General features: G+C 39.6%; 1 protein-coding gene across 1 annotated transcript; it reads left to right on the plus strand.

Annotated features, from left to right (window-relative positions):
• The first annotated feature begins 9,549 nt into the window (after positions 1–9,549).
• On the plus strand, positions 9,550–13,791 carry oxa1l (OXA1L mitochondrial inner membrane protein). Its single transcript, XM_055060207.1, has 11 exons — positions 9,550–9,667; positions 10,080–10,214; positions 10,514–10,612; positions 10,692–10,950; positions 11,075–11,218; positions 11,308–11,393; positions 11,881–12,045; positions 12,126–12,230; positions 12,322–12,484; positions 12,570–12,650; positions 13,562–13,791. The coding sequence occupies exons 1-11, from the start codon at positions 9,557–9,559 to the stop codon at positions 13,663–13,665; spliced, it is 1,452 nt and encodes a 483-aa protein (XP_054916182.1). The 5' UTR covers positions 9,550–9,556; the 3' UTR covers positions 13,666–13,791.
• Positions 13,792–13,804: the final 13 nt, after the last annotated feature.

A 13,804-nucleotide genomic window follows, 5' to 3' on the forward strand; every position in this document is an offset into this window, starting at 1 on the left:
CACAGCTGTATGTTATAGGAATTACCTCTGGTCAATTGAAATGTAACCAAAATATGATATGGTATACCAACGCGTATATAATGCAGCCTATCTGACAGCAGATAGGTGCTCAAAATTAGTGTGACATCGTAGGAAGCGTACAAAATCAGATTAGAATACCACGATGTCTGGAGATGCCATAACAGCCCTTTCTGCACTTGCCACTGCGCGCAAACTTTGTAGCAATGCGGCTGCTACAGGATCTAATTTGGAAAATAGGTGACCAATTTCAATTTATCACCATGTTTTTGGAGCAAAACAAAAAACCCTCTTCTCATCTAACCATCTCTATAAAACATTCAGGAAAGATCGGGAAAAATCCCAGAGTTTGAGGTGTCTGCAGGTGTTTTTTCAGCGCTTGAATGACGTCAAACCAACTTCAATTCACATTTTACTTCAATCCTATGTAAAATGTGTGAGCTCATTAATAATCCAAATCCCTTGTCATGACATACTTCTCTCAGAGGTTTCTCAATCTCAGCATAACCCGGTATGAAATGCCTACAATAGCCACAGAGTCCTAAAAAGGACATCAGTTGTTTCTTCGTTTGAGGGAGAGGTATGTTCACAATCGCTTCAATGCGGTTGCTGGAGATAGCTCTGCCTTCGGAGGAAATCACATGACCCAGAAAAGACACAGAAGGCTGCACAAACTGCAATTTGCTTCTTTTAACTTTATGACCATTTTCTGCTAGGAAATGAAGTAATTTCATGCTTTCAGAAACACACAGATTTTGATTGGGAGCCGCCAATAATAAATCATCAACATACTGCAAAAGAGCTGTCTGTGGTGCGAGTGTCAAATGTGAAAGATTGTCATTTAATGCTTGGTGAAAAATGGTTGGACTCTCATAGTAGCCCTGACAAAGTCTTGTGAATGTGTAGAGTTTATCGTTAAATTGAAAAGTGAACCAGAACTGGCTTTCTGGGTGAATTGGAACACTGAAAAAAAAATTTGCTAAATCAATGACTGTGAAAAACATGCTGCCTGTTGGAATTTGTGATAAAATAGTGTATGGATTTGGAACAATAGCTGCTCTGGCAATGACAGACCTGTTAACTTCTCTAAGATCTTGAACAAACCTCCACTCAGGTTGATCAGGAGCACTGAGTTTTCTTCACAGCTTCTGGTTTGAAAGTGTATTGTTTTTGATTGGGATAGTAACAATTTGATTTGGGCATTATGTGAAATTAGTTTTTCATTTTTTATAATTTTTTTTTATTATTAAGCCCACATCATATTTGTAAGAAGCAAATCATGGTGATGGCAAAAAATAAATACTTTCTGAGTGACATATACAATCAGTTGTTTCATATGTTGCTTTTGCTAGAGGGCCAAAAGTTTTCCACCCGTCTCCTGGATGTTTTGCCAAAGAGACATAAGGAAATAAATTAAAAAAAAAAATGAGTCAGTGTGAAGAAGCTCAGTTGCTCAGGTGACAATCAGCAAAAAACAGGTCTCAGCGGACCAGCATATTTGAGTTGCATGCAGCAAAGATGGGCGTGTCAGAAGGGAGGAGTCACCCAGCTCATCAACTGGATCTATCTACATCACAGTGGAAGTGGGAGGGACTCTTTCACAAGCCATTTGCAAAATGGCCTCAGATTGTCGGTCTGTAATCAACCATTTAAAAATGTAGAGCAGACTTGGTGTTTTGAACAAATTAAATCAGTTGAAGTTTGTTTTGGACACGGAGCCCCGTGTCTGAACATTCAATAGACAGAAATAGTGAGCATAGGAAGGACTTTGTGTATTTCAGTTGTATATTTTACATATGTGTTGTGTGTGTTGGTACTTGCGATTTGCTGAACCAGAGGTTGCTCCAACGGCACCAGGTCTAGTTAGCTGGAATACCCTCCACGATGTCCTGTAAATCCACCTCTTAAAGGAAAAACTTGACCCATCTGGGGAAGCCTCTATGGTTGACATCAAATCTTCCTCCTCGGGCTCTGTGCAACCTCCTGGTTGTTTCTGAATTGTCTCTGGAAGCAGTCTCTGGCCCAATGTCCTTGTTGTCCATGGATTAAACAAACATCAGGCAGTGTGTTGCTTTGTGACTGCCCACTGTCCTTGCTGTGGCTGTGGATGTTCAGGGCAGCCTGATGAAGCATGGTGAGTTGGCTGAATTGTGTAGTTGGGTCTCTTCAACCTCACGGTCCATACATGGGACACTGAAGATCAGTCGAAGCACCTGGTGAAGGCTTAGGCTGGTGTTGTAGAGTTTCTTGCTGTTTCTCTCTCCGGGTGTCTCAGCAACTGCAGTAAAAACAGTCTTTTCTTCTTCCCCCTCCAGGGGAGGCATAGTGTCTTCATCCTCAGTCTTCGGGCCGTAGGGATAATGGTCATCAATGTCCAAAAAAAATAAAAAATCTTTCCTCAGTGAGGCTGATGGTTGGTAAGGAGGAAGAGCTGGATAGCGTCTAGCGATGCCAGGTGGACCTGTTGGTGCCACTGGAAGCAAGCTCATCGCAGCAGGTTTACATGTTGGGAAGAGAGAAAAACAATCATTAGCTTTCTCATTTTTCTGCTCTTGTTTGTTTTGTGATTCCTGTTTCCAAACTCTAAGTGTGTCCGTGTGTGCATACATTATTTGTAAATGGTCAAGTGAGATTTTTTTTTTTTTTTGTTTCAGCAGCTGTTGTTTCTGTAGCACTAATTTTTCTTCCAATTCCATCAAATGCTCGGGTTCAAATGACCCATGTTTAGGAAATCCAAATTTAAGATGCCATTGTGGCAAATACTGAACACATGATTCCCCATGTTTTCTAATCATCTCTTTACAATCGGCCCAAGAGGAAATTATTAATTATTGTTATTAATTTAAAAATGTATTTTAAATTAATAACACACTTTAAGCTCACAAGTGCATATGATGACAGAAATAAAACATATTTAATATATTTTGTTAGTCAGGTTATTTATTACATAAATATGATGAATGGGCCTCAGAAACTGATTATATGGACTAAATACAGATATTATTGTAACTTTTACAACTATGACGCACATCCAATAAAAATCCAGGATTCATTTTAGTTCATGAGAATTTTATGGAAGAGCAACAATAATAATGATATTTATAAAAAGCTGTCCTTACACCTGTTGCTTTTGCACCTTTATCTACCACAGTTTTCCTTCCACTCAATTTTCTACTACTGTTCTTGGATATAACACTGTCTGAACACAGTGTTTCACACTAACTGCAAGAATCTCCTTTTTAAAAGAAAAATGAAAAAATGAATTTTTTTCAAAATGACAATACTAGTTGTTAAAAAAGGAAAGAAAAAATGAATTTGACCGGATGTTGGTTTGTAAATGTCCTCCAATATAAGGTTTTGTTCATGTTCTCCATGTCCATACAGGCTGTGACTTTTACATATAAATGAATACAAATTCCCCATTATCTTTCGTTTTATTTTATTTATGTTTTTTCTTACCTCTTCCAGCTGCTGCAGACACCAGTTAGTGAGAGACGTGGGGGTCACCGCGTGACCGCAGGACATCTGCGCCCTTTGCGACTGAAAGCCTTCGCACAAAACTATAACAATAAAACAAGCAACTCAGTGGATCCCCGTTAAGAGGATTTCCAGCATTAATCCACAGATGAGTTAAAACAGGTGAGGAGCAGCAGCTTACTTACAGTCCATATCGTCAGGTCCATCCACGAATTTCAGCGACGAGTCTTTGGGATCGTAGCGCTTCTCCTGAGATGCGGCGGAACCCATTTTTATCCCCAGCAAAAGCCTGAAGAGAAATGACACAAACTGAGCAAAAAAAAACTTTCGCTTTCCTTCTCCGGAGCACAGGTTTCTTGGTGTGCGTAATCGGCCCCCAATAAAACGGACGTAAAGGCGAAACTGCGTCTTTACGCAGCAGTTTGAACGCAGCGACTAACCTTGACTTGAGACCAAACGTTGGGCACATGCAGCATAAAAAACATAAACACAAGTTAAAACGCGGTTTACCTCTCCAGCGCTGCGTAAGAAGAGGGATCGACGGACATCTTTTGGTTTTTGGACTCGACGCGTCCACAACCCAAACAGAGACTCACTTTGACTCAGACGTCACCGACTAGAAAACAGGTCATGGTCTGAGTTTGCGCCAAGCGCTCTCTATTTGTAACTTTTTTTATACATGTGTTTTTTTATCCCCTTAATATTCAAAGTCGGAAGAATAAAGTGCAAAACGTTACATGCAGTCAGAAAAAAAAACCTACCTCTTAAGCTAGTTTTAGATCGACATAAATCAGAGAGTAAATAGTTTAGGACAGATTTGGAGGTTTGATATGACGCATCGCTGCTGCGCTTCAAGCAGGATGTTTTCTTTGTGTCTGGTTAATTCAAATTAATTGCTTCTAACCAAAAATGAAAGTTAAAGTGTGCACAGCGGGGATTTCCCGGAGTCAAAACTGCCCCTAGAAATTCCCGATTTGCTGGAGAGGTGATCTGAACACCAGACGGAGAGGCAGGAGGATTTATCTCGTTCACCAGAGAAAGGTGTGGATTTCCCCTGAGTTACCAAAGTCTCGTTAAGCCACACACTGTAAAAAAGGAACCTCAGGGGTTATCACATTAACAAAAGAATATCATGTACTGTTAACTAAATAATTGCATGTTTGAGCCAAAAACATGATACAATCATGTTGCATAAACAAGATATTCCACAACTTCAACGTTTATAAAATTGAATCATGTTGAGCGAACATGATTCATTATAGTCAGACCGATCCTATGCTGAAGACCACGAGTGAGATCACGCGATATCACGCAAGTTCACGCAAGATTACGGGAAATCACGGGATATCACGCGAGAATACGCGAGCAATCGGTTTTCTCGCAAATGGAATAAAATGTATTCAAGGTGAGATAACGTGATTCAATTACGTCAGCTAGATCTTCCGCCAAAAAAAAAAAAAGAACGTCGGGGCGTATTACATTAACAAAAGAATATCATGTACCTTTCACACAATAATGTTGGGTTTGAAGCGAAAACGTGATAAAATCATGTTGGATAAACAAGATATTCCACGACTTCACATTTATAAAATTGAATCATGTTGAGCTAACATGATTCATTATAGTTAGACTGATATTGTGCTGACGACAACGAGTGAGATCACGGCATATCACGCGAGAACACGCGAGACAATCGGTTTTTTCTCTCAACTGGACTAACGTGATTGAATGACGTTATCTCAACTTGAATACATCTAATTCCTCAAGCTCCCAGGCATCTACCAGAGGCCTGGGAGCCTACTGCGCAGTATCTTGGCTGTGCCAAGATATATATATATATATATATATATATATATATATATATATATATATATATATATATATATATATATATATATATATATATATATATATATGTTTTTTTTATTTTATTCAATATCAATATTTGTCAAAGTTAATCTAATAAAAAAAAAAAAACAGGGACGTCAGTTCCAAAGCGCTATTGTGTCAGACTCATCTCCCGCTGAGGAGGATCCAGCGACATCAAGAGATTACGGAAAATCACGCGAGATAACTGGCTTGCACCTTGTTGGGTTTTCAAGGGCAGGGGAGATTCCTGGCGTGCATCTACTTAATTTGAGGAAGGTAAGAGTCAAACTATTTTCATCTAAATCCATATAAAAATATGTAACTTAAAATTTCTCTACCATTTGCACCATTTTCTACTTGTTCCATACTTGTGTCACATTATTTCATGTTCTGTAAATTAAGTCGGTTAGGTTAAGGCAGATAGCTATATGTGATATCATTGGTAAGTTTACATTTATCGCCGCACCATGTTAGGTATAGTCTCTGCAGAGCCATATGTAGTGTACAAAGCTGCTGCCAGAGACACAAATGGAGCCCAGAAATGTCACAGTTTTGCTCCTCCTGAGCTCCCTGGAGGTTTAGTGGATTTTTAACACACTGATCTAACATCAGTCTATTTCTAACTTATTTTAATTCTATTTCAGTAATGTTACTATGGAGATAAATGTAGATACACACACTTTGGTACCTTTCTATCATCATCGAGATTCTTAATTAATTATGGTAATAAAAAGTCCTACATTTCAGTCGGTGAAACCTGCAGAAAGCATTGCTTTCTGAGCTTTGTTAAATGTTCCTTAAATACCTGTTAGTTATGGATTTCTAGTATATTTTGTTAGGCTAAAACTCTCAATGGATTATCCATTATTACAGACTTGAGCTTTCTATTTTTTTCTTTAAAATACATATTCCTCTGCTGTAAAGATGTTGGGGTTTTTTGGACTCTTCTTTGTTGTCCCCAAATAATTGTAGCTCAGAAACAATATTGAAGTTCATTGGTTTAATTTTGAAATGTTGATGTTTTTTGTGTTGATTGTTTGTGCTCATTTTGACCTTTGTTACTATTGCTTTCTACCATGTTCAATTCACCATTGTTCTGCACATATGTGCTTGCATACAAGTGTCCAGTGGTTATATTCATGAGGCATTCAAGGGACTTGTACTAAAAGATACAACTCAGTTCAGTATGAATTGCATATTTTAATGGCTGAAAATATATCTGATCTCTTTCAGAACATCACCTGTCTGTAATCCACCTGCGTAAGTACTGGTCAAGGGGCTCATCGGCTATCAAGTTATAGATTGCAGTGGCTAATAGTAAGTTTTGCCAGATCTAAAGTGACTGAATGTAGTGTTAGAGAGCTTATAAAGCTAGGGTTCAGCTAAACATTTATTTGGCCAGTCTGTTTTATTTGTCTTTATTTGCGTGGGGATGTGGAAATGTAAGGAGTGTAGTCTCTCTGTCTCGTAGATATGACCTGTTAAAACATTTTACACTTAAACACCGGCATATGACGTTATCCATGCCCACACATAGACTGTCCATGTACTTGTAAGACATGGAATGCTTTGCATATTCATTTAAGTAGAAGGATATAGACTGTGTTGACCATTCTGTACTTTTCACATATTTCTTTGGTGATATATTCATGTCTTTATTTAAACCTCTAACAGCTTCAGTTAGATGTTTAAATGAGATGTTAAACTCCATTTTAGTCATGGCATAATGAAGGGATACTAACAATTTTAAATATCTTTCAAATAGACTGCAAGCCACTGATCACTTTTGTTGTGACTTCCTTTGAATGCAGCCATGTTTTCAAGTGTGTGAACCTATACTGCTGGAGTTTTGAGATTGTTCTCATTGTTTTTTGATCTGCATATTTAGGAAGATGCTGAGGTCAGACGAGAGTGCATCCTCAAAGGTCTGTGTGTACCTAAATGAAGATCCAGAGAAGCTGGTGAGGGAGTACATGGTATGTTAAATTCTCTTTGTGTTTACAATAGAACTCCTAAGAGTTGTTAAATACTTTCACCAACTAAGGTCCATGAGTGACTCAATCAATGTCAGTCTTAATTTATTTATTTAATTACATGTGAATTGTCTCCCCCCCAATACCCTTCCCTAACGCCCTTAGGACGTTGATGAATGAAATGGCCAAAGCCGAGACTGTCATTTGAGCAGAGGCTGCCGATGCACATCTGGATGTTGGGATTGTCTTGGAGGAGGTGGAAGTTATGAACAGCTTGGGCAGTGTATCTTCTGCAATAGTGATGCTGCTGGGACTAATCTACGCACTAAACTTGAGCTACCCTCAAGTTTAGTGCGTTCAGCACTCAACTTGCTCAGTAACTCAAGCATACCTTTGAAGTAATACAGAAAACAATAATGAAATTGGATGGAAAGAACTTATCAAAGAAAACACAAGTTCTCAATATGAAACTCGCTGCTAAGTTGAGTAAAGTTTCATATGGAAAATGAGTGTTTAAAGTCTGCAGTAGAAAAGATTTATATTGTTACAGTTCTCTAAGTTGAGCAACTATACTGACATGTTTTATGTTGTAAAGAATTGGCTGGGAAATGAAACTGTAACCTTTTTGTAGTTGTTTTTCTATTTCAATGTCCAACTCAGCTGTGTTTTGTGCTGTGTAAAAAAACGATGTATAACAATTCTGAAAATACAATTGTGTTGTACCTTTTCTAATTGTTGAGTGTTCTTCCTACACTTTCACCTAGTGCTGTCTTAAAATGCTTGATTAACGCTTGAAAATATGTCTTTGAATTAACGTCATGAAATAATGGAAAGGATTTCCACACGATTAACTAGCTGTCTTTTAGCATGAAGCATATTTGTTGAGCTAACTTGCTTTTAGTGAGTTGGACCTACTGAATCAGGTAGTGTGAAGGTACCACTGTAAAATAAGGTGGTTTCAACTAGATTTACATTCATCTTAATGAAGTTACATCAATGATTTGGTCCTAAACATTGCAGATTAGTTGGGCTGGCTGTATTGCATTACACTGGGTCACACTATAGTAACTGAGTTAAAGGAACCTTTAAAAAATATGTTGAGCCAACACATTTCATTTGAATTTGAATAACCTTAATGAATGGAGTTGAGCCAACTCATTTGATTTACAATCATCCATTGCCTTACCATAATTCTGGTTAAGCCAACATATTTGGTTTAAATTAGAACAACCTTAATGAATTATGTTTTGCCAACTCATTTTATTTATATAAGAATAACCACAATATATTACGTTGAGCCAACATGTTTGATTTAGAATCACCCATTGAATCACCATTGTAACAAGTTGAGCCAACACATTTGCTTTACATTGGAATAATCTTAATAAATTAGGTTGACCTAACACATTTGCTTTAAATAGGAGTAACACAAGTACATGGTGCTGAAATAAAGCAAAGTAATCAGGTGGAAATCCTTTCCATAATTTTTTTATGTTCATCCAATGACTTATTTTTTTCAGTGCAAGATAACGTGACTATTTCTAAAAAGGAAAAGAATAGAAAACATGCTAAAAGGAAATGCAAGCGAATTTATTTGAATGAGATATTTTTTTTATTGTAAATTCAGTATTTACTTTACCCAATGAGCAACTTCGTGCAATTTTAAGAAATTCATTTTGCAACACCGTTCAGAAAAAAGTACAAAAAATAAAAAAATAAAAATAATGAAAACGTTTCGCAATTATTATAAGAAGAAAAAAAATTTTTAGTCCATAAACAACCCAGCACGTGGGTTGTTGCTATAGTCAAACAAACAAATAAACAACAATAACAAACCCTGATGACGTCATATCATTTTTGAAGTGAAAGTAAATTAGGAGCTAACCATATAACAACCATCAGCAAGTTAAAGGAACTGTTAAAATGTACTTTTTAATTTACAACATGTATTTGTTTATTATGTTCGTCAGCATAATGATTTTCTGGGATGTACACTACAATAAAAATAAATAAATTTAAATTTGGAGCGGAACTTTAGTCCAGGTCTTGTGTCCCGGTACAGTTCAATATGCAACAAGGAGCCTAGACTTTTATTATGTCTATGATAAATGAGGTTTCTAAAAAGTAGGAATTGCACTTCTTACTCAGAGAAAAACACGTTCGCGGTTGGGCATGATGTCCCTTCACGCGCTCCGTAGTGCTATCTCCTCCCTCCCAACATGGCTGCCATCAGAAGCGGGGTGACACCGATCTGCTTGGCGAGATGTTTCCTGCGACAGACTGGGAAACTGAGCCGGGGCAGTCCCGTTCTTCCAAGCATCCAGAACCAAGTATGTTCGGTTTACAGTTCTGCTGGAGAAGTTCAGCTGCTGCTTCTAAAACAGTGGCAGAACCGACAGCTTTCGACGGCTAACATGCTAGCCGGCTAGCCTCCTCACTGCGTTATGAGTGTGACTTTGACATTAGCGACGTCAATATAAGTCGACTAAATGCTGCAAATAACGAATTTTCCACTTTCTTGTAGTTTAGTCGGTTGTTCCAAACTTCGCTGTTGGAAGTTTTATAAACCTTATTTGAACCTTTAGTGCAGCTTCAGACATTATACATAGATTTTAGGTGTCAGAACAGCTTTGTTGACCATTAGCGTACAGACTTAACTTCTTTTTAACTAAAGTAAATCGATGTGTAGCTTGAAAACCTGCCTTCCATTTTGTGCTGACTGTCTTGTTTCTGTGCGTCCAGCTGCTGCTCCAGAGCTCCAGCCTGCACACGCTGCTGGGCTGCCGCGGTCCTTTCAGCAGGTCTCAGATCAGCCGCAGACACCGCGGGAAGTTCGTCTGGGTCAGCGCTGTGGCGGTCAGGCAGAACAGCTCGCTGGTCAGTGAACACATGCCTGTCAGCTATTAACGTGGCATTGATTACTTCCATGTTTAATAAAACTGCTGTTGTAGTTAGGAAGCTTCAAACAGCTGGACCTGTAGCATCATGTAGTCCCCTTAGCAACCACTTCTTTTAAGATGTTAAATATGTTTGATTAAAAAAAAATCTCACAACGTCTGCATGTTGACCTCTCTCCTGCCACATAAATTCATGACTGTTCATTTTTTATCAGTCTTTAAATGAACTCTGTTCGGTCACAGACAAGTTGAATTTCTGATGGTTTCCTCCTGATCCAGCCTGTCGATGGGTCGACATCAGCTGCTGTCCTGCAGTCGTCTGCAGCGTCCCTCCCTGCTGACCCGGTCCCCGCCCTCACACAGACGGCCTCCCAACAGGTCACAGAATAATAAAGCAGCTCTCGCTCATCTCTCACCCGGTTTTTCCATCCTGACTCTTCGTATCTCCCACCTCCAGATCCCGGCTGAAGGCGTTTCTGCGGCCGCCTCGGTAGCAGACGGCTCCGCCGCTCTGCCCGCCGACGTCTTGCCTGTTCTGACGCAGCTGCCGGCTGACGCAGCTCCAGTTGCAGCAGACATCCTGCAGGCCGTGGCTGCAGAGCCCAGGCTGGCAGAGCTGGGCCTGGCCAGTTACACGCCGGTGGGTCTGATCCAGAGTCTGCTGGAGTTCTTCCACATGGACCTGGGCCTGCCATGGTGGGGCGCTATTGTCGTCGGTGAGCAAAAGAACCTTTTTGAATCTTGAGTTCTGCTTTCAGAAAATTTAAGGTGTCTGTTGTGAAATTCTCATCCAACATTGTGTGTTTTGCTATTTATATGTTGCTCTGTTGTTGGTTCCAGGAACGGTTCTGGCCCGATTGGCCGTGTTTCCCGTCATAGTGAAGGGTCAGAGAGAGGCGGCCAAACTGAACAACTTCCTGCCTGAGATGACCAAGCTAACCACCAAAATGAACGAGGCCAAGCAGAGCGGAAATAAATACGAATGTACGTCTCCTCACTCTCTGCTGTATTCGCCGTCTTTCTGCTCTTCAGTCGTCTCCCTCATTCTAAGCTGCTGATCAATTGTTTCGCAGTCGCCAAGGCGTATTCTGATCTGAATCTGTTCCAGAAGAAACACGACGTGAATCCTCTGCGAGGCTTCCTGGTTCCTCTGGTCCAGGTCAGTTTGCCTGTTTAGGTGCATGAGGATTTATTGTTGTTTATGACAACAGGATCAGGATCACCTGCCCTGGTTAAGATGATTTCAGTCCCTTATGAGGCCTGACATGGCAGGCTGGGTTAAGAACTGACTCAAGGATCTTCCTAAAAGCTTGAATCATTAGTGTTGAGGTTTAAAACAGAGTTTTTTATATATATTTACATGTAGACATGGATAATTTATTAAAGTCATCAAAACTTGATTATCTAATCTAATGTAAAAAAATCTAATTGTGATTTAAATACCTCAAGATTTCTAACCCTGTTGAGCACGCCACACTGCAAAAACACAAAAGTATTTTCTGTCTAGTTTCTTGTGCAAATGCTTTAGTACATTTGAAATAAGACAAAACATTCCTACAAACAACCTTTCTGCAAGATATAGTAGCTTATTTTGAGTCAGTAATTCCTTAATACTGATAAATAAAGTGCTACTTGATCTCCGATAGGCGCCGATCTTCATCTCGTTCTTCATCGCTCTGAGGAAGATGGCGTATCTGCCGGTGCCCAGCTTGCAGACAGGAGGCGCCCTCTGGTTCACTGACCTGACTGCAGCTGATCCGTTTTACATCCTTCCTCTCGTCGTCACCGGGACCATGTTCTTCATCCTGGAGGTGAGATGAACTTTTTTTTTTCTGTCCCATCAACAGAATCAGGGCAACGTTTTCTTAAAACTGTGAGTTAAACGTTTCAGCTGGGAGCGGAGACTGGTATCGACAACCCAAACCTGCGAACCATGAAGACCGTCTTCAGAATCATGCCTTTGGTCATCTTCCCTCTCACCATCAACTTCCCCACGGTTGGTGTGGATTCACCCCAAGAACTCAACCCTGATAACTCAAAGCTTGCCTTACGTATGTGTGTGTGTGTGTTAAACTATCTGTTCCCAGGCGGTGTTCACCTACTGGCTCACCTCCAACTGCTTCTCCCTGGGTCAAGTGGCTCTGCTCAGGCATCCTGCAGTCAGACGGAGGTTCAACATCCCAGAGAGGGTCAAACACCCGACCGCAGCGCTGCCTCAGAGCGATGGACTGATTGAGAGCATGAAGAAAGGTCAGAGATACAGAAAGAAATGGGTTGAGGCTTAGTTTGGGCAGCAGATTTAGTAAAGCCCAGCTTGGTTTGGTCTGGTCTCCAGGATGGAAGAACGCTCAGCTGGCTCACCAGCTGGAGGAGCGGGAGAGAAGGATAAAGAATCATTTGGACATCGCAGCTAAAGGTCTGAGCCGCCACGCTTTGGTGTTTTCAAAACTAGCTTTCTGTGAAGGATTAAATGAACAAAAACACTGGAGCTGCATGAAAAAAATATGAAAGACACACAAGGGCATGTTTTTCTCTTATTTCTTAACAATTTTTGATAAATTTGTACCCAAATATTGTTTAACTCAATAAAAAAGAAAATAAATAGGTCAACATATTTCTGGTTTAAAATTGTAAACTGCAGGATTGAGTCACACCTCCTCAAAAGCAAAAGTGCAGCCTGTTCAGGATTGTGTGTGAAGATTATAGAACATTATAAAAATAATCTTTTAAGATATTCAAACTGTTGAAACCAGTCCTGATGTAAACTTTGCAGAAAATGGCTCCCTCTTGTGGTTAGTTTGACATCCTGCAGACAAACTAAAGATGTAACATCTGCAGGCCCTGTGGATTTTTTTCTTTTATTGCTATGATGCATGGTCGCTATAAAGTACCTTTTAAAATTTGTAGTGGTTTTAGTGGTCAGTATGACTGGAAAGCTCTCTATGTATTCAGTTAATTCATAATTCTTGTACAATCCAAGTAAATTAAACCAATAAGTTGAGTTTTATCAAGAAAGATTTCAGGTGCAATGTTCTGAAACCGCTTTAGAGCTGAAATAATTTTGGAGCAAAGTTCTACTGTTCAGCGCCTTGATGAATTGATTTCCAGTCATTCTGCTCTTGACTGTATGGACTTGAAAATGGTGAATGATTCATTTGAAGATGTATTAAGGAGAAGCTTCACTTTGTGTTATTTTTTTTTCTGATCTTTTGTCCAAGGGTTGCCTAAGATGTCAACACCAGCTCTAAGAGATGGGAGGGTTTTTATTAAGGATATAGTAAATGTTTTTCTCCAAGTATTTCTAAATGTTTCTGTTTGGCCTGACAGGTCCACTGAGGCAGACTTTTACCCATAATCCTCTGCAGCAGACGTCTCAAGGCGCCAAGCAGCAGGAAATCAAAGCAAAGCCATGGAAGGACACGATTGGATGAATCCGGCCGTTTTTTTGCTCCTCTGTAGAGAATTATGTACATATTTATGGAGAGAAGAGAGAGATGAAGTGTTGGGATCTATTATGTGTTCTAAGCAAATATAAATTCTGCTTTAACATTTCACAATGTTTGATGTTTT

The sequence above is a fragment of the Poeciliopsis prolifica genome, unplaced genomic scaffold (genome assembly GCF_027474105.1).
Source record: "Poeciliopsis prolifica strain line A6 unplaced genomic scaffold, Auburn_PproV2 SCAFFOLD058, whole genome shotgun sequence".
Taxonomy (NCBI): domain Eukaryota; kingdom Metazoa; phylum Chordata; class Actinopteri; order Cyprinodontiformes; family Poeciliidae; genus Poeciliopsis; species Poeciliopsis prolifica.

What these genes read in the sequence shown, in the direction of transcription:
- oxa1l (XM_055060207.1), top strand. Translation starts at nt 9,557, where the DNA reads ATGGCTGCCATCAGAAGCGGGGTGACACCGATCTGCTTGGCGAGATGT. An exon ending in TCCTGGTTCCTCTGGTCCAG is followed by an intron (nt 11,394 to 11,880) that starts GTCAGTTTGCCT and finishes GATCTCCGATAG; the next exon opens with GCGCCGATCTTCATCTCGTT. An exon ending in TCACCATCAACTTCCCCACG is followed by an intron (nt 12,231 to 12,321) that starts GTTGGTGTGGAT and finishes ATCTGTTCCCAG; the next exon opens with GCGGTGTTCACCTACTGGCT.